This window comes from Sapajus apella, unplaced genomic scaffold (assembly GCF_009761245.1).
Source record: "Sapajus apella isolate SASKATOON/1434 unplaced genomic scaffold, GSC_monkey_1.0 scaffold148, whole genome shotgun sequence".
NCBI classification, from domain to species: Eukaryota; Metazoa; Chordata; class Mammalia; order Primates; family Cebidae; genus Sapajus; species Sapajus apella.
In genome coordinates, this window is record NW_022437088.1 from 1694316 (window position 1) to 1714260 (window position 19945).

Consider the following 19945-nt stretch of genomic DNA (forward strand, 5'->3'; position numbering starts at 1 on the left):
GTCCTGCGGAACGGGCTGGATGGTGGGAAGCTACCTGGGTGTAGGGGGCCCTCCCAGCCGCCAGGGGTCGGGCTGCAGGCGGCTGGGCGCTGGGCAGACGCTTGCCAGGGTCACGGCCGCCGGCCGAGGAGGGGGGGTGAGGATAGCGGCGGCGGCGCCCGCGGCCTGGAGGGGGTGTGGGGGGAGTAGAGAAAGCGGGGCGCGCTGAGGAGCGCTAGGTCCCCGGTGCCGGTGCCGCGGGAGCTGGGAGGACCGAGCCGCCCGAGCAAGCAGCGCGGCAGCACAGTCCCCGCGTGGCGCAGCGCGGCGGGGACGCGGGGACCGCCCGGATCTCCCTCCACGGCGCCCCGCGCTCTGCTGTCCTCGGCCGCCTCTTCTTCCTTCACTCACAGCCCGGGCGGGAGCGGCGCCCAAGTCGGTTGCGCCATGTCCGGGGCCGGGTAGCCCCGCCGCCCGCCGGCCCGCCAGCTCGCCCTCCGAGCCACCCGCCAGCGGGCCGGCCGGCCGGGAAGCGCGGGGCAGGCAGGTAGGGGCTGGACCGGGCGGGGCGGCAGGCTGGGACCCACGGGAGGGAGCGCGGGCGGGGAATGGCCCCCAGCTGCTGTCCAGCACTGCACATCTGGTTCCTGTTCCTCTCTCCTGGGGAAGTGAAAGTGGAGGGGAGGGCACCGCCCGGAGTTAGCTCGCCGTGCCCGGCCTCCTGCACCCCTCCTGCTTCCCCGGGTGCCGGAGCCGGAGCCGGAGCCGCCCTCCCTCCTGCTCGGGTCACGCGGCGGCCGGCGCTGCTGCCGTCACGTCCTCGGCCGCCGGCGCGCCTGCTTGTCTGTCCTCCTGCTCCTTCCTCAGCCTCCTCCCCCTCGGCGCGCCCTCTGCCCCAACCCGAACTTCCTGTCACCCGGCACGCGGGCGTGGGGACCCGGAGTGGGCCCTGTGCCGACTGCCTTCCCCAAGGAGAAAGGGCTGCTTTCTGCAGGACTCTTCCCTGGCTTGGTGAGGGGAGGCCCTGGTGCGCAGGTCCTGCGATGTGTGCCACCCACTTGCCCCTTAGAAGGTCCCACCTAATGGCCTCTGCCAGCTGCCTTGGGCATAGGGCTCCCATTCGCCCGCAGTGGATGAGGGACAGGTCTGTGCCCCAGAGTTAAATCAAGAGGCTGACGCTGACTCCTGGCTACACCTCCCAGAAGTGGAGTCTAAATTTAGCTGGGGTTGGTGCGTGTGTATGTGTGTGTGTCCAGCGGCCAGGTGAAGAAGAGAACCCGCCTGGCCCCACGAGATTCCTTATTCCCTGTTCTCTCGGGAACAGTGGGAGGTTAGTAGGACTGCACATCCTGGAACCGTTCTGAGCCTCCTCGGCCTCGCTCAGGGTCCTCTAGTCTGAGGTTCCAACTTGGCGTGATGGTGTGCTGACACCTTCAATGGTAACCCCACCACTGCCACCTCACACACCCACAGGCTGACTTCCTCTGAGTTGCAGCTTCCCCTCCACTGTTTCAGGAAGTAACCTCCCTTCCCCTCTGAAGCACCCCCCACGCCTCCGGGCCCCTGCTGCAAGCTACCCACCAGGCTCTTTTCCAGCTTCTGCACCCTGGGGCGCCTCAGGACCCTTGGGGCTTCTACTCCCCCGGGTTGGGCCATGGAGGCAGGTGAGAACTAGACTGTTGTAGACTGTTGTGGGCCTGCCTGTTTCTGTCTCTCGGCTCCATGGTGGAGGGTGTGGGATGGCTGGGACTTGTCTCTTGCAGCCACTTTGGATCTAATGAGCTACCTAAGGATCCTGGAGGTGTGAGAACACTGTTTTTTGGGCCAGACTGGTGGAGTTAAGCTAGGAGAAAGGACACTTGGGTTCTTTGAAAAGACTAAAACTTTGGCTCTGTGGGCTTTCTCAGAAACCTTAGAAACCTCGGAGTGGGCTCTTTAAGAACATTGGCAGGATCACAAGGTTCTTATGGTGTCAAAACTGGAGTAGGGAGGTCAGAAACCCTTAAAAAAAACTGTCAGGTTGGTATGATGTCATGACCAGCATGAATGATGTCATGGAAGGCTATTACAGACAACATTGTGATCTCTGTGATGTTATAACTGGTTAGCTTTTAAAAGGGACACATGGACAATGTGATGTCAAAGCCCAGGTTAGCTGTGTGTGGTGGAGTCGAGGTTCTTTGAGGAGAACGCCAGGACCACTAGGCGGGAGGGACCTGGTCTCTTTAAGAAGCTGTGGTGGGCAGTGAGAGCCTGGTGATGTCACAGGCGGGAGAGTTCAGGATTGGCCGGCCCCTTATCCTGCCTTTCTTTGGAAGGACTAGGAAGAGGAGGGGAGCAAGAGGGCACCCTGGTTGCCATGGAATCCCCAGCCTTCCTTGCTTCATCTCTCTTCCACTTGACCATTCCAGATGCAGTGAGTGAGGGGGGGGCCATGGCGGAGGAGCGGCCCCCCCGGCTGGTGGATTACTTCGTGGTAGCTGGGCTTGCAGGGAACGGAGCACCCATCCCTGAGGAAACGTGGGTTCCCGAACCCAGTGGGCCCCTGCGCCCTCCCCGGCCAGCTGAGCCCATCACAGATGTGGCAGTCATCGCTAGGGCACTGGGCGAGGAGGTGCCCCAGGGCTACACATGCATCCAGGCTTCCGCCGGGGGCCACCCCTTGGAACTCAGTGCTGGGCTTCTGGGTGGAACTCAACCCGTCATCTGCTACCGCAGGGGTCGTGACAAGCCCCCCCTCGTTGAGCTGGGGTGGGTGCCCCTACCCATCCTGGCACCAAGGGAGGCTGGGAGGGACTCCAGTGAGATAGGGAGAGGTAGGACTATGGAACAGGGAAGGGCAGTGGAGATGGGAGCTGGGTGGGCCAGAGGCCGGGTAGGAAGGACTGAAGTTGTATGTACTTAGTCCTCACAGATTCGAATTCATGTGCTAGTGCTGCTCCTTGCTAGCTCTGAGAGCTTAGGCAGGTTTTTGAGCCCCTCTGGCCTGTTTTCCTCATCTGTCAATTGGGGAAAATAATTCATCCTCTTAGGATGATCGAGATTAAATGAGATAACCCATGTGACAGACTTAGCACGGAGTCAGTCAGTGATAGCTTGTATTCCTTTTTTTTTTTTTTTTTTTTTGAGATGGAGTCTCGCTCTGTCACCAGGCTGGAGTGCAATGGCGTGGTCTTGGCTTACTGCAACCTCCATCTCCCAGGTTCAAGTGATTCTCCTGCCTCAGCCTCCCAAGTAGCTGGGACTACAGGTGTGTGCCCCCACACCCAGCTAATTTTTGTATTTTTAGTAGAGATGGTGTTTTACTATGTTGGCCAGGCTGGTCTTGAACTCCTTATCTTGTGATCTGTCCGCCTTAGCCTCCCAAAGTGCTGGGATTACAGGCATAAGCTACAGTACCCCATCTTGTTTATTTTTATTTTTTAAAATTGTATTTATTTATTTATTTTTTAAGACGGAGTTTTACCTTGTTGGCCAGGCTGGTCTTGAACTCCTGACCTCAGGTGATCCGCCCACCTCGGCCTCCCAAAGTGCTGAGATTACAGGCGTGAGCCACTGCACTCGGCCTATTTTTATTTTTTTTAGACAAGAGTCTCGCTTTGTTGCCCAGGTTGGAGTGTGGTGGCACAATCTCAGCTCACTGCAACCTCTGTTTCCCAGGTGCAAACGATTCTCCTGCTTCAGCCTCCTGAGTAGCTGGGACTACAGCCACGAGCCATCATGCCCAGCTAATTTTTGTATTTTTAGTAAAGACAGGGTTTCACCAGGTTGGCTAGGCTGGCTTTGAACGGCTGACTTCAGGTGATCCACCTGTCTCTGCCTCCCAAAGTGCTGGGATTACAGGCATGAATCACCGTGCCCAGCTGATTCTTAGTGTTTATTAATGAGAGCCATAGAAGGCATGCAAGGTTGTTACTCACCACGAAATAAGGCCAAAGGCATAAGAGAGGGCACAGGATTCTGAAGGACAGAGTTCAGCAGGAAGAGGTGGGCCCTGGTGTTAGAGTTTGATAAGGCTGCGGGTGCAAGGTGGGTTTAGGGGGCTAGGTAGGCAGATGTGGCTGGATTGGGTCTTTGTCCTCTACCCTGACCTCCCGACATCTCTCTCTGCTCTCTGTGCTAAGGGTGTTGTATGAGGGGAAGGAACGTCCCAAGCCCGGCTTCCATGTGCTTGACACGACACCCTACAGCCACTCAGCAAACCTGGCCCCTCCAGGCCCCGGGCACCCCCGCACCTACCTCACTTACCGGCGGGCAGCAGAGGGGGCAGGGCTGCATGCCCTAGGCATCACTGACCTCTGCCTGGTGCTGCCCAGTAAGGGCGAGGGCACTCCTCATACTTACTGCCGGCTGCCCCGCAACCTCAACCCTGGCATGGTGAGTGGGACCAAGAGTTCATACCTGGACCCTCTTGGTGTAAGGGTGGGTGTGGACACTGGGAACAAAGGGCATCCCAGGACCAAGGCTCTGACCACAGGGGTGGGTCCAGAGGGGTAACTCTGGTTTTGGGGCACTGGGATTAATGGGAGCTTTAAAGACAAAAGAACATTTAGGTATGGTAGAGAGAAAATGGCCCCCAGAAACCTGTGTTAGCTGTGTGTCTGCTTGTCTCTTACCATTTCTGGGGTAGTGGGGCCCAGCAGTGTACCTGTGCTATAAGGTGGGCCTGGCGAAGGCCAACACGCTGGTGTACGAGGCAGGTGAGTGGCCCCTTTATCCCTCCAGCCCTGTGACCCTACATCCCTTTGCCCTGGTGCCTCTTGGCAGGCACCTTAAGTGTCCCCGGAATTGACTTCCCCTTTGCAAGTTGGGCCTTCTCTGGGATCCCCTGGTTTCTTTCCCTTGGAGTCTGATGGACCCTGCTCCTCTTGGGTACCCCCAACTCTGCTGGGGGTGCAGAGCTGCTGGGCCGCTACCCGGAGGAGGACAATGAGGCGTTCCCGCTGCCCGAGTCAGTGCCCGTCTTCTGCCTGCCCATGGGGGCCACTATCGAGTGCTGGCCTACCCAGACCAAGTACCCCGTGCCCGTCTTCTCCACCTTTGTGCTCACGGGTGCAGCTGGTGATAAGGTGGGTGTGTGGAGTGTGGCAAGGGGTCTGGGCTATGCAGGGCCTGCCTGACCACCCCTCTGCCCCCTGCCAGGTGTATGGTGCCGCCCTGCAGTTCTACGAGGCGTTCCCGAGGGCCAGGCTGTCAGAGCGGCAGGCACGGGCACTGGGCCTGCTGAGCGCCGTGGAGCGGGGCCGGGCACTGGGGGGCAGAGATGTGCGCAGCCGGCGCGCCATCGCTGTACTGTCCCGCTGGCCTGCCTTCCCTGCCTTCCGCGCCTTCCTTACCTTCCTTTACCGCTACTCCGTCTCAGGCCCCCACCGCCTGCCCTTGGAAGCGTGAGCGTGGCTCCTGTACTATTGGGAAGGGGTTAGGAAGGAATAAGGGGGCCAGGAGAGATGTGAGAGATTCAGATGTGGGTGAGGGGAGGGCTGGGCCCGGGGTAAGGGACAGGGCTGCCGTACATGGTTGTATTGTACCGCTCGTCCATTGCAAAAATTGCAATGGGCTGAGGAGGGGAGCAGCGCCTGAAATCCAGTCTCAACTTTCTAGTTAGGTCCTGCCAAGGGACTGTGTATGCCCAGGGAGGATCTCTTTTCTGATCTGCACAAATTATATGCATAATGGAGGCTCCATTGGCTGACACAGGTCTCAAAGTGGGGTTCAGGAAGGAATAAGGTTCTTGAGAACAGGTGGAAGAGCTGAGAAGAGGTGGAGGTAGGACAGGGCTGGACTGGGGAGTGTGCTCTGACCTGTGTTTCTGTCCCCCAGGCACATCTCCCACTTCATTCACAACGTCCCCTTCCCTTCCCCACAGAGACCCCGCATCCTAGTGCAGGTGAGAGCTGCGGCTGGGGCTGGGCTGAGGGAAGGAGGGGGGTTGGCATCATTACCCTGAGCCGTGTCTTCTTCCCTCCCAGATGTCTCCCCATGACAACCTGCTCCTCTGTCAGCCGGTATCCTCACCCCTGCCCCTCAGGTATGTGCTCAGGTTGTGGGGAGGGAGCGTTAATGACCGAGGACATGGTAGGTGCCGGGCAGGTGGGTGTGGCTGCTGAGGTTGATGCAAGCTGGGTCCAGGTGGTAGCTGTGCCTGGCAAATGGGGAAGGTCTCCAGGGTCTCCTGGTGACCATTTCCCCACCTTGGCATTGCCTGCAGTGGTGCCAGCTTCCTGCAGCTGCTGCAGAGCCTGGGCCCTGAGCTGGCTATCACACTGCTGCTGGCTGTGCTCACAGAGCATAAGCTGCTGGTCCACTCGCTGCGGCCAGACCTGCTCACCAGCGTCTGTGAGGCCCTCGTCTCGGTGAGTGCCGCCCTGCCTGGCCCACCTTCCCTAGAACTATGGTTCTTTCTGGTGCCCCTATCCCTGCCTGGACTCTTCCCTTTTCCTTCCTTGGGGAGGATCCTTAGCCCCTTTTCCTGGGCACAGACTGCAGGGATGCATAGCTTCCATCAGGGGCTCTTCTCTAGAGCCTACTTCCAACAGCCTGTCTCAGCAGGCACCAACTCACCAAGGCCAATGCCCTCTCTCTCTCTCCTGTGCCCCCAACTGCTGCCTCAACCGCCTGCTCACTGGTTGTCACTGCCTGGTGCTTCAGATGATCTTCCCACTGCACTGGCAGTGCCCCTACATTCCGCTGTGCCCGCTGGTACTGGCAGATGTGCTGAGTGCCCCTGTGCCATTCATTGTGGGTATCCACTCCAGCTACTTTGATTTGCATGACCCTCCTGCTGATGTCATCTGTGTTGACCTTGATACCAACACGCTCTTCCAGTAAGAGGCTGGGTCTCATTTGGCGGCTGCTGGGTGGTGGGCAGGAATGGGCTGGTGTGTGGAGCGCTACGGGCTCAAAAGGAGCTTCAGGCACAAAGTGGGGGAGGCTGGCAAGGAGCCCTGTCACCCTTTCCCCAGAGCCTTGCCACTCCTTCCCCTTATGCTTCTCTCACAGGACTGAGGAAAAGAAGCTCCTCTCCCCTCGGATCCTGCCCCGCAGACCCTACAAGGTTCTGCTGGCCACACTGACAAACCTGTACCAGCAGCTGGACCAGAGTGAGAAGCCTGGGTGGGGAGGGAGGCAGGGAACTGTCCTTGGCCTCAAACCTCCAGTTTGCGGAGGTCTGTGAGGAGCTAGGCATTTCTTGAGGAAGTGAGCAGAGTTAGGATTGCATTTCGTGGCCGGGCGTGGTGGCTCACGCTTGCAATCCAAGCACTTTGGAGGCCAAGGCGGGCAGATCACCTGAGGTCGGGAGTTCAAGACCAGCCTGACCAACATGGTGAAACCCCATCTTTAAAAAGGAAAAAAAAAAAAATTTAATTTTTTAAAAAAGGAAAAATAAAAGATTACGTTTTGTGGAAATGAGGGAGGTTACAATTCCAGCTGAAGCTAGAAGGAGGGGCAGACAGTATTCCTGAACATGTGGGACATGTCGAGCTTGAACCTGTAGCTGAAAGTAATGTTTTCGTTGCTACTGGTGCAAGGTCTGTCAGAGGCTGGAGGTGGGGATGGAGGCTGCGAGGGCAGAGTTGAGGCTAACACTATGAGAGCCAGCCCTGACTCTCAAGCTGCACTGGCCCCCAGCATACACTGGACCTGAGGAGGAGGCGTCCCTGGAGTTCCTACTGACAGACTACGAGGCAGTGTGTGGCCGCCGGGCCCGGCTAGAACGTGAAGTCCAAGGAGCCTTCCTCCGCTTCATGGCCTGTCTGCTCAAGGGCTACCGAGTCTTCCTGCGCCCACTCACCCAGGCCCCGTCCGAGGGAGCTCGTGATGTTGACAACCTTTTCTTCCTGCAGGGTATGGAGGGCCTGTCTTCTGCTGGGAGATGGTATCATGGAAGGAGGTGGCAAGGGGCAGGCTCTGTCAGAAAGGAAGAGGGGGCTGGCAGCCACACCATTGTTTTTTTTGTTGTTGTTGCTGTTGTTTTTGAGATGGAGTCTCACTCTGTTGCCAGGCTGGAATGTAGTGGCACCATCTCGGTTCACTGCAATCTCTGACTCCCTGGTTCAGCAATTCTCAGCCTCCCGTGTAGCTGAGATTATAAGCACCCACCACCACACCCAGCTAATTTCTGTATTTTTAGTAGAGACAGGGCTTCACCATGTTGGCCAGGATGATCTCCATCTCCTGACTCCATGATCCACCCACCTTGGCCTCCCAAAGTGCTGGGATTACAGGTGTGAGCTACCGCGCCCGGCCAACAAATGTTTCTATGGACACCTGCTTTGAGACATTCACTCTTGTGGGGAATTAGTTTACAAAGATGAACCAGCTGTGGTCCTACCCTTTGGAGTCCCCGCCTTGGGGTAGACATAGTAATCCCTGTGGTGAGCAGCTCCCATGGGCAAAGCTCTGTGCAGGGACCCTGCCCTTGGAGATACCCCAGCCTGAGGCAGTGGGCACAGGCACACAAAGGGAGGGATTCCCTAGGACCATCATGCTGGGGGTGCTGAGCTGCTCAGCTTGGTATGAGGGTAGTTGTGCCAGAGGGTCCAAGAGATGATGGCCTTGGGCCTGAGTAGGCAGGCAGCCAAGAAGAGATTTAAAAAAGCTATGGCTATGGTGGGGAGCCCTGGTCACCTCCCTCCTCTGCCCCATTCCTGTCCCCTTCAGGCTTCCTCAAATCCCGGGAACGCTCCAGCCACAAACTTTACTCTCAGCTGCTGCACACACAGATGTTCTCACAGTTCATTGAGGAGTGCTCTTTCGGCTCTGCTCGCCATGCTGCCCTCGAATTCTTCGACTCTTGCGTTGACAAGGTATCATCCCTTCTGTGTACTCACTGGCCTCTGTTCTCTCTCACTGTCTCTCTTGCCCCCAGGCCATTTTAGACAGGATTGGGCATGTTCAGGCTGTAGACCCCAGGGCCATTTTATTTTATTTATTTAACTTTTTAATTTTAATTTTTTTTTTTTTTTGAGATAGAGTTTTGCCGTCTCCCAGACTGGAGCACAGTGGCATAATCTCAGCTCACTGCAATCTCCAACTCCCTGGTTCAAGTTAGTCTCCTGCCTCAGTCTCCCCAGTAGCTGGTATTATAGGTTCGTGCCAACACGCCAAGCTAATTTTTGTATTTTTAGTAGGAACAGGTTTCTACTTGACACATTGGCCAAGCTGGTCTTGAACTCCAGGCCTCAAGTGATCCGCTGGCCTCAGCCTCCCAAAGCGCTGAGATTACAGGCATCAGCCACTGTGTCTGGCCCCAGGGCCATTTTAAACACAACTCTATATCTGAACTGCCACTTGGATGGCACTCCTGGAGTTATACAGTGCACAACCTGTGCAGCCATACACAGCTGGCTCCATACATGTGACTTACTACCCTCCCGTTCCTGACTCTCCGTCTTCCCAGGCTGTATCTCCTTCCCTGTAGATGAGCTCTCCTGAGAGATGCCATTATCTGGACACCCTGGCTCTGCTCCATGCCCACCGTCTCAACACCCGCTCTCTTATGATCCTTCTCCAGGTCCACCCAGAGCAGGAGAAGCCTGAGCCGACACCCTTAGTGGAGCTTGAGGAGCTGTCGGGAAGTGAGCTCACTGTCTTTATCACACCTCCCGAGGAGCCTCCCGTACCAGAGGGCAGTGATTCCACTCCCCAGTACTGGTGAGTCTTTTGTTCCCTCACGTGGACCATAGGCTGGTCCGGTCCAACTTGCCTGGCCCTTTGCTGCTTGCCCTGATGTTGCTCTCTGCCCTCCAGCTACGATGGGTTCCCAGAGCTACGGGCTGAGCTGTTTGAGTCTCTTCAGGAGCAGCCTGGGGCCCTGCCTGTGCCGGGCCCTTCCCGTAGTGCCCCCAGCAGTCCTGCTCCTCGCCGTACCAAACAGGTAAGCAGTGGGTGGACCGAATTGAGGGACCTGGATCAGGCTGAGGGCTGCTGCTTCAGTTTCCTCATCTGTAAAATGGGGACAATAATAGTACTTACCCCATGAGGTTGTTAGGAGTTTAAATGTGCTTAGCACATAACCAACCCCGTATAAACATTAGTTGCCATTATCAGTGTCATATCATCATTGTCATCACCTTCATCTTCTGAGCACTCTGGGAATCCAGGGGCTGGCCATGTCTTCTATGGCACCTGCCCATGGTCCAGGGCCAGCCTCTCTGCACGAGGCTCCAGGCAGGGCTGCAGTCTTCGGAGTACAGCATCCTTCCTCCTCCTCAGGGCACAGACTTCCTCACAGGTGCTACTTCTCCCCACACCATTTCAATGTCTGTCCTGGTGGCTCATGCCTTTAATCTCAGCATTTTGAGAGGCTGAGATGGGCAGATCACTTGAGCCCAGGAATTTGTGACCAGCCTGGGCAACATGGCAAAACCCTGTCTCTACAAAGAGTACAAAACAATTAGGCAGGCGTGGTGGTGTGTGCCCGTAATCCCAGCTACTTGGGAGGCTGAGGTGGGAGAATCGCTTGAGCCCAGGAGGTTGAGCCTTCAGTGAGCCGAGATGGCACCACTGCACTCCAGCCTGGGTGACAGAGAAAGACCCTGTCTTAATAAATAAGTAAATAAATAATAAAAATAACCTGGCATTGTACTCACCCTGATGTGTCCCCTATCCTACCTAGGAGATGAAGGTTGCACAGCGGATGGCACAGAAGTCAGCAGCTGTGCCTGAGCTATGGGCCCGGTGCCTGCTGGGGCACTGCTATGGGCTGTGGTTCCTCTGTCTGCCCGCCTATGTGCGGTCGGCACCCTCCCGGGTACAGGCCCTGCACACAGCCTACCATGTGCTGCGCCAGATGGAGAGCGGCAAGGTGGTGCTCCCTGACGAGGTAGGCAATCTGTGTGGCCACGCCCACACCCAGGCCCAGTGAGCCACGTGCAGCTGGAGGGGGCTGTGAGAGGGAAACTTGGTGGAGACTAAGGAAAGAAGTTGTAGAGCCCCAGAGCTGGGCAGGTTATCTGTAAACATTCGTCGAGTGAATAAGCATGTTCAGGGTATAGCAGTGGAGACTGTAGAGTGGCAGGGTCAGCAGAATGGGTGGGTGGCTCTGAGGCAGCCCCAGGACCTGCCAGGGGCCAGTGATGTCTGTGAGAATTGGGAGGATGGAAGAGGGTGCTTGCTGAGACTTTGGTTTTGGTTGGGAGTGAGTCTCCTGTTGTCCTGTCCCTCTCCTGGCCCAGGTGTGTTACCGGGTGCTGATGCAGCTCTGCTCACACTATGGGCAGCCTGTGCTGTCTGTGCGGGTCATGCTGGAGATGCGGCAAGCAGGCATTGTGCCCAACACCATCACCTATGGATACTACAATAAGGTACCTACTTTGGGGTGAGGGTGGGATGGCAGCTGTGCCAGGGTGTGTGAGGGGAGGATGCTGCTGCTTCCCTCGCTCCTTGGAGATTGGGTTGGTACCGTTTGCCTAGGTCCTGGAACCACTGTCATCCACAGTGCGTTCCTGTGGTGCCTTAGCACCTACAGTTTCTCAGAGGAGGCTACTTTGATTCCCACTAATGACAGCCCTGTCTGCAACTAATAGTGTTAGCCGCTAAGCCAGGCACTGGTCCATAGGCATCACACATTTTACATCATCTTATCTTCACAATGGCCCTATGAGGTGGGATGATTGTTATCCCCATCTTACAAATGAGGAGATGAGGCTGCAGAGAGTTAGCAACTTGTCCCAGGTCCCGCAGCAAAGAAGTTAAGGACTTAGAATATGGGCACAGGGCTGGGCGAGGTGGCTCACATCTGTAATCCCAACACTTTAGGAGGCCAAGGCAGGCAGATCACCTGAAGTCAGGAGTTCGAGACCAGCCTGGCCAAAATGGTGAAACCCTGTCTCTGCTAAAAATACAAAAATTAGCTGGGCATGGTGGTGGGCACCTGTAATCCCAGCTACACAGGAACTGAGGCAGGAGAATTACTTGAACCTGGGAGGCAGAGGTTGCAGTGAGCTGAGATCGCACCACTGTACTGCGCTCTGGCCTGGATGACAAGAGTGAAATGCCATTCTCAGGAAAAAAAAAAAAAAAAGAATATGGGCAGAGGCATATCCATATCTCCTGAATTCAGCCCTTTAGCCATGATAATAAACTGCCTCCTGTTTTTTAGATGAGGAAACTAATAACCAAATAAATGATTTCTTCAGAGCCATATAGTTTATATTTGTAAGCAGCAGAGTCTGGCTACACATTTTCTCCATTGCCACTGGCTTCTTCTAGGCTCCTTGGGAGGCAGCTGCTGCCTACTCTCTCTTCTGGGTTCTTGTTCCTGGCTGAGCCATTGGCAGGACAATCCTAGGCAGGATGTCTGCAAGGGAAGGTGGTCCCTGGGGCTCCAGGACAGGGAGTGGGTATGAGGCAGGGTCAGGGTGCGGGAGTGGGCCATCCTGATGGGCACTGTGCTTGGTAGGCTGTGCTGGAAAGCAAGTGGCCGTCTGGCACACCAGGTGGGCGCCTGCGCTGGGCCAAGCTCCGGAATGTTGTCCTGGGGGCTGCTCAGTTCCGCCAGCCCTTGAGAGAACGGCGACAGCAGCAGCAGCAGGAGCAGCAGCAGCAGCAGGTGTCAGCTCAGCAAGACGCAGGCAGCTCCCAGGCCGGTGGGTAGGGCCTGGTGAGACAGGCTTGGGGATGGAGTAGCTGGGCTCAGGCAGGGAAAGGCATGGAGGGCTGGGGCTGGTCTAATGGTTGGCATTTGGTTTCCGGGGATTGATAAATTACATGTGGCTGGCAACCAAATGGATAAAGTTTTGCCTGGGAGGAACCCTGCAAACCCAGGTCCATCTAAGGAGCTCTATTTTGGAACAGGGGACTCGGTTCCTAGTCGGCCGCCTCTAAACCCCTTCTCGTCTTTTACAGAGCCCTATCTGGAGCGCCCTTCCCCTACTCGCACCCTTCAGCGCCAGACTACTTGGGCTGGGCGAAGTCTGAGAGACCCGGCCTCACCCCCTGGGCGCCTGGTGAAGAGTGGTAGCCTGGGCAGTGCCCGAGGGGCACAGCCCACTGTAGAGGCTGGTGTGGCCCACAGTGAGTGCCCTTGTCTGGCTCCCCTACTCCCCCAATCAACTTTTCTAACCACCTGCTAGTGAGGCAGGGAAGACTAGAGACAGAGTGGAGGACAGCCCTCTGTGGTGGGTGCTGTAGACTCAGGGAATCCTGCCCAGAATGTCATCATGGTGGGGGTTGTGGCTCCAGAGTTTGTGCAGCCAGGAATTGTGTTTACTCAGGAAAGGGGAAGCTGGTGGAGAGGCTGGGCTCTATCTTCCCTCATTCTTTTCTGTGCTGCAGTGATAGAGGCCTTGGGGGTCCTGGAACCCCGGAGATCACCTGTGCCCTGGCATGATGGAAGTCTCTCAGACCTGAGCCTGACAGGGGAAGAGCCAGTCCCTGGAGGCAGCCCAGGTGGCTCCGGCTCAGCCCTGAGTGCCCAGTCCACTGAGGCCCTGGAAGGGCTGAGTGGGCGGGGACCCAAGGCTGGCGGGCGACAGGATGAGGCAGGCACCCCCCGGCGAGGGCTGGGTGCCCACCTCCAACAGCTGCTTACTCCTTCCCGCCACTCCCCCACTTCCCGCATTCCCCCACCTGAGCTGCCTCCTGACCTGCCACCCCCAGCCCGCCGCAGCCCCATGGACAGCCTTCTGCACCCCCGGGAGCGTCCTGGATCCACTGCCTCTGAGGTAGCCAGCGAAGGAGGGTCCAGACACCTTAGCATTAGCGGGCTTGGGGAGGGCTACAACTGGAAGAATGTCCAAAAAGGGGGCTCTTGGGTAGAAGAGCATGGGGTTGGCTGACCATGGTTTCTCATGTCATGGCAGAGCTCGGCCTCTCTGGGCAGTGAGTGGGACCTCTCAGAATCTTCTCTCAGCAACCTGAGTCTTCGCCGTTCCTCAGAGCGCCTCAGTGATACCCCTGGATCCTGCCAGTCACCTTCCCTGGAAGTAAGGATAACCCCTCCCACACAGATGTGCTTGAACACACAAAGCACACAGTCACCCTGTCAAAGGCAGGAGATGGGAAGGAGGTGGGAAGGCCTGGGGCAGGGGCATGGGCTCCAGAGCGCTGGCAGCCAGACAGGGCCTACTTCCCGGCTCTCCTTGCCCACAGATTCTGCTGTCCAGCTGCTCCCTGTGCCGCGCCTGTGATTCGCTGGTGTACGATGAAGAAATCATGGCTGGCTGGGCACCTGATGACTCTAACCTCAACACAACCTGCCCCTTCTGCGCCTGCCCCTTTGTGCCCCTGCTCAGTGTCCAGACCCTTGATTCCCGCCCCAGGTGCCCAAGGCAGGGCAAGTGCTGTGGGTGGGGTAGGGAGGCGAAGGTCCAAGAGCTGACCCCTGCTGCTGTCCCCCTGCAGTGTTCCCAGCCCCAAGCCTGCTGGTGCCAGTGGCAGCAGAGATGCTCCTGTCCCTGGGGGTCCTGGTCCTGTGCTCAGTGACCGCAGGCTCTGCCTTGCTCTGGATGAGCCCCAGCTCTGCAATGGGCACATGGGGGTAAGGGCTGGGCCAACGGGCATGAGGAATGGGATTGTTGCCCTGTGTGGGGCCTGTGGGGTGCCAGGGAGAGATGGGCACATCTGTTTCCTTTAAGGGCAAGGGGCATCCCAGAAGCTATTGGATGTGGTGGCTCAGTGAGAGGCAAGGCTCTGGGGATGTACATTCCCTCTACTGCCCTCCCCCTTTGTGCCTGATAGGGAGCCTCCCGACGGGTTGAGAGTGCGGCATGGGCATACCTGAGCCCCCTGGTGCTGCGTAAGGAGCTGGAGTCACTGGTAGAGAATGAGGGCAGTGAGGTGCTGGCATTGCCTGAGCTGCCCTCTGCCCACCCTATCATCTTCTGGAACCTTCTGTGGTATTTCCAACGGCTACGCCTGCCCAGTATTCTACCAGGCCTGGTGCTGGCCTCCTGTGATGGGCCTTCACACCCCCAGGTCGGTGCCCCCATGTGGCCCCTGTTTCCTAAGTGCCTCCCTCCTCATCTCTCAGCTGTTCATCCGCTGTGTCCTTGGCATTGTAGAAAGAACATGGGCTGTGGAGTCTGTTCCACCTGGTTTGAATCTTGGCCCTTCACTTTACCACTCTGAGCCTCAATTTTGTCATCTGTAAAATGGCATAAGCACCTACCTCACTGGGCGGGTGTATAGACAACCTTGTGCAGAGCCTGGTACCTAAAAAATGATTCATTCATGTTGTCTGTTCGTTCCACCAGTATTGAGTGCTTTTTATGTTCCAGGCAGTTTTAAGTACTAGTTATGCAGCAGATTACAGAACAGTCCTTGCTCTCAAGAGCTTACATTCTTGAGGGAATGAGAATTCCTTTCCCTCTTTTTTTTGGCTGTGTCCTGTAGTGTCCCACTGTCTCTTTGGCACCACCTGTCCATTTCTTATCCTCTGCCTCCCATCCCTTGAGCCTAACTGTCTCCCCTATCTTGGCTCCCTCAGGCCCCATCTCCTTGGCTAACCCCTGATCCAGCCTCTGTTCAGGTACGGCTGCTGTGGGATGTACTGACCCCTGACCCCAATAGCTGCCCACCTCTCTATGTGCTCTGGAGGGTCCACAGTGAGTCTGGTATTTGGCCTGGGCTGGGAGGGTGGGTCCTATACCCAGAGGGCTCAGTGATCCTGGTGGCTTTCTTTCCTTTCATTCAGGCCAGATCCCCCAGCGGGTGGTATGGCCAGGCCCAGTACCCGCATCCCTTAGTTTGGCATTGTTGGAGTCGGTGCTGCGCCATGTTGGACTCAATGAAGTGCACAAGGCTGTGGGGCTCCTGCTGGAAACTCTAGGGCCCCCACCCACTGGCCTGCACCTGCAGAGGTATGATGCTGCCATCTGGGTGGTCCCTGGCCTGTCCCGGGCTCTGCACCCCTTTTACCTTGCTCATATACTTCTGCCTCCACCATAGGGGAATCTACCGTGAGATCTTATTCCTGACAATGGCTGCTCTGGGCAAGGACCATGTGGACATAGGTGAGGGAGCAGGCAAGGTGCTGAGGAATTTAGGGATCTGGGGCCAGGTGTGGGAGGCCGGGGTCCTAATGTATTGACTTCCACCTTCTTCCCTAGTGGCCTTCGATAAGAAGTACAAGTCTGCCTTTAACAAGCTGGCCAGCAGCATGGGCAAGGAGGAACTGAGGCAGCGGCGGGCACAGATGCCCACTCCCAAGGCCATTGACTGCCGAAAATGTTTTGGAGCACCTCCAGAATGCTAGAGACCCTTAATCCTCCCTCTCCAGCCTGGGGTGGGGAAATGAGGGAGAAGGGATTCTAGAGTTAACCTGCGTCCCTGTTTCCTTCATGGAGTTGGGAATAGGCTGGGAAGCATGCCCAGTCAAAGGCTCCAATCGAGGACAGCAGGAAGAGGGACCCACTGTTACCAAAAGTCCTGATTCCCCCGTCTCCAACCTACCCAGTTTGTTCATGCTGATGTTGGGGGAGATCTAGGGGTGTTGGTACAGCTCTGTTCTTCCCTTGTCCTATACCAGGAACTCCCCTCCAGGGTACCCACAGATCTGCATTGCCCTGGTCATTTTAAAAGTTTTTGTTTTAAAAAACAACTGGAAAGATGCAGAGCTACTGAGCCTTTGCCCTGAAAGGGAGGTAGGGAGCTCATTCTCCACCAATAATGGTCCCTCTTCCCTGGCATTGCTGAAGGAGCCCAAGGCTCTCCATGCTTTTCTACCTGAGTGTTTGTATTTTATTTTAAGTTATTTATTTTGGAGCCACAGCCCCCTTGCTTATGAGGTTCTTATGGAGAGTGAGAAAGAGAAGGGAAATAGGGCACCATGGTCTGGTGGTTTGTAGTTCCAAAGTCAGGTATTGGGAGCTAGAGGAGTCTCAAGCTCTCCGTAGGAAGAACTGGTGTCCCCTCCAGTCCAAATTTTTCTTGCTCGCCCCACCTTGGGGAATGCCTCACCCACCCAGGCCCTGACCTGTGCAATAAGGATTGTTCCCTGCGAAGTTTTGTTGGATGTAAATATAGTAAAAGCTGCTTCTGTCTTTTCCCTTCGGCCTCCTGTTCCCTGGGTGTGGGTAATAGGGGATACCTCTCATTTTCCCTTGGCTATATATCTGCCTTTCCAGCTTCCCATCCTTTATAGTCTTCAGGCATACCCTGCTTCCCCTGACCATGTCTGGGACTGGCCCCTTGGGGCACAGGGAGTTCTCAGAGCAGAAGGGTGAATCTGGTGCTGACTATGGTGGTGCCAGTCTGTGTGGCACTTCCGGCCCTCCCATACAATCACCCCCTTGTCCCTCATCTGTACCCCACACAAAGGCTCCATTCTCTGGGGGCCCTGAGCTCATCTCTGCCTTATTTCCTCTCTTCCACCTTCCCCCCACCAACCTCCAGCACCTCCACAGGAACAACAATCCTCTCCCCAGTAGTTGGTGTTGGCAGCCCTCATGCATCCTGGGGGCCCTGGCAGTCATCCTAGGCTGCCTTAGTTGCTCTAGCTGCAGGCTTTATTCCTCCAACCAGGGTCTCAGCCTGGCAACAGCACCAGGAAGATAGGGGCAAAGATTAAGGCACGGCCGGGCACGGTGGCTCACGCCTGTAATCCCCGCACTTTGGGAGGCCGAGGCGGGTGGATCACGAGGTCAAGAGATCGAGACCATCCTGGTCAACACGGTGAAACCCCGTCTCTACTAAAAATACAAAAAATCAGCTGGGCATGGTGGTGCGTGCCTGTAATCCCAGCTACTCAGGAGGCTGAGGCAGGAGAATTGCCTGAACCCGGGAGGCGGAGGTTGCGGTGAGCCGAGATCGCGCCATTGCACTCCAGCCTGGGTAACATGAGCGAAACTCCGTCTCAAAAAAAAAAAAAAAAAGATTAAGGCACTTGCTCTATGTAGACATCAGGAAAACATGCACCATCTTCCTTATCCCTTTGGTCCACTCAAGAGCGCTCTCTCTTTTTGTACTGTATAATGAAATAAACACAGGAAACAACTCCTAACAGAGTGACAAACCAATTACCAAAGGGAATTAGCCAACAAAACAAATGCCTTGGGGAAGGAGAGCAGGCGTATCAATGGAGGAAATAATTTAGAAGAGCACATTTCTCGGGGGTGGAGATCACTGGATGAAGAGGGAGGTACTGCTTCTGGATGCTGATTCTTTCAAGCCAAAGGACCCTTTCCTGTTCCGTCTAGAGCATGTTAGGATGCTTCTCCAGTGTCTTTGAGGAGCTGCACAGAAGGGAACCAAGGGGGTTAGGAAATGCCATTTGTCTACCAGGAGATACTTTCTTCAGAGGGAAACTCTCATGCCACCCCAGTTTCTCATCAGACCCCAGTCCCCAGGATAAACCTCTCCCTGCTTCATCCCCCAACGACCTTTCCAAGGGAGGACCTCCCTTTTTAAATCATTTTAAGGCTGGGCATGGTGGCTCACACCTGTATCCCACCATTTTAGGAGGCCTAGGCAAGCAGATCATTTGAGGTAGGGAGTTCGAGACCAGCCTGACCAACATGGAGAAACCCCATCTCTACAGAAAATACAAAATTAGTCAAGCATGGTAGCACACACCTGTAATCCCCGCTACTCTGGAAGCTGAGGCAGGAGAATTGCTTGAACTGGAGGTTGCGGTGAGCCAAGATCGTGCCACTGCACTCCAGCCTGGGCAAAAAGAGTGAAACTCTGTCTCAAAAAAACAAAAAAATCATTTTAAAATCAAGTTTCTGTTGAGTGTAGTGTGCTCAGCACTGCACTGAACTACAGAGACAATTTCAGGGCTCGGTCCCTACTGTAATGGAGCATACAGTCTTACTGGTCTAGAGGACTGTTTTGTTCACAAACAGTAACAATAATCAACTTTAACTCCCAGCTTAGGCGTCTTACTTCTGGGCCTCTTTCTAGAGACTTGCATTCAGATGGGAGAACTACAGAATTCTTTAATTACAAGAATATCTAGGCTGGGCACAGTGGTTTACCCCTATAGTCCCAACACTTTGGGAGGCCAAGACAGGTGGATCATTTCAGCCCAGGAGTTTGAAACCAGCCTGGCCAGCATGGCAAAACCCCCATCTCTCCTAAAAATACAAATATTAGCTGGGCACGGTGGTTCATGCCTGTAATCCTAGCTACTTGGGAGGCTGAGGTTTGCTTGAACCCAGGAGATGGAGGTTGCAGTGAGCCGAGATCATGCCACTGCACTATAGCCTGGCTGACAGAGTGAGACATTGTCCAAGAAAAAAAAAAAAAAAAAAAAAAAAAAAACTGGGAATTTTAATAGCAAAGTACTCAACATGAATCTGACACATCTGTCTGTTCTGTGGTCTAGGGAACTGTATGAGTGGAAGGAGATGCCCAAGTTACCTGGCTCAATTTCTCCTCCCAGGCTTTAGAGTGTATAGGCTTAAATATAAAAAAATTCGGCTGGGGTGGCCCAGTGTGGTGGCTCACTACTGTAATCCCAGCACTTTGGGAGGCTGAGGCGGGCAGATCACCTGAGGTCAGGAGTTGGAGACCAGCCTGACTAACATGGAGAAACATGGATAAATGCCATCTCTATTAAAAATACAAAATTAGCCGGGCATGGTGGCGTATGCCTGTAATCCCAGCTACTTGGGAGGCTGAGGCAGGAGAATAATTTGAACCTGGGAGGCAGAGGTAGCAGTGAGTGGAGATTGTGCCATTGCCCTTCATCCTGGGCAACCAGAGCAAGACTCTGTCTCAAAAAAAAAAAAAAAAAATTGGCTGGGGCTGGGCGTGGTGGCTCATGCCTGTAATTTCAGGACTTTGGGAGGCCAAGATGGGTGGATTACTTGAGGCCAGGAGTTCAAGACCAGCCTGGCCAATATGATGAAACCCCATCTTTACTAAAAACAAAAAATTCACTGGGCGTTGTGGATTCTGGGGGTAGCACCTATAATAACAGCTACTCAGCAGGCTGAGGCATGAGATATAATTGAACCTGGTTGGTGGAGGCTGCAGTGAGCTGAGGACACACCACTACACTCTAGCTGGGGCAACAGAA

General features: G+C 55.5%; 1 protein-coding gene across 6 annotated transcripts; it reads left to right on the forward strand.

Annotated features, from left to right (window-relative positions):
* Nucleotides 1-397: 397 nt before the first annotated feature.
* Nucleotides 398-16968, forward strand: DENND4B (DENN domain containing 4B). Of its 6 annotated transcripts, none has more exons than XM_032265125.1 (28): nucleotides 398-526; nucleotides 2391-2730; nucleotides 4104-4356; nucleotides 4610-4679; nucleotides 4879-5048; nucleotides 5122-5366; nucleotides 5800-5866; nucleotides 5949-6007; nucleotides 6188-6332; nucleotides 6628-6803; nucleotides 6979-7079; nucleotides 7609-7824; nucleotides 8641-8786; nucleotides 9494-9633; nucleotides 9730-9856; nucleotides 10598-10804; nucleotides 11157-11285; nucleotides 12383-12569; nucleotides 12829-12996; nucleotides 13258-13646; nucleotides 13785-13907; nucleotides 14074-14243; nucleotides 14326-14461; nucleotides 14662-14898; nucleotides 15410-15527; nucleotides 15617-15782; nucleotides 15871-15935; nucleotides 16032-16968. In XM_032265125.1, the coding sequence occupies exons 2-28, from the start codon at nucleotides 2414-2416 to the stop codon at nucleotides 16175-16177; spliced, it is 4473 nt and encodes a 1490-aa protein (XP_032121016.1). In that variant the 5' UTR covers nucleotides 398-526; nucleotides 2391-2413; the 3' UTR covers nucleotides 16178-16968. The 6 variants fall into 6 exon arrangements, 5 of the variants coding, with proteins under 5 accessions (XP_032121016.1, XP_032121017.1, XP_032121015.1 ...); XM_032265126.1 differs by having other exon boundaries at nucleotides 2391-2593; XM_032265124.1 differs by lacking the exon at nucleotides 398-526 and adding an exon at nucleotides 668-1643.
* The last annotated feature ends 2977 nt before the right edge of the window (nucleotides 16969-19945 follow it).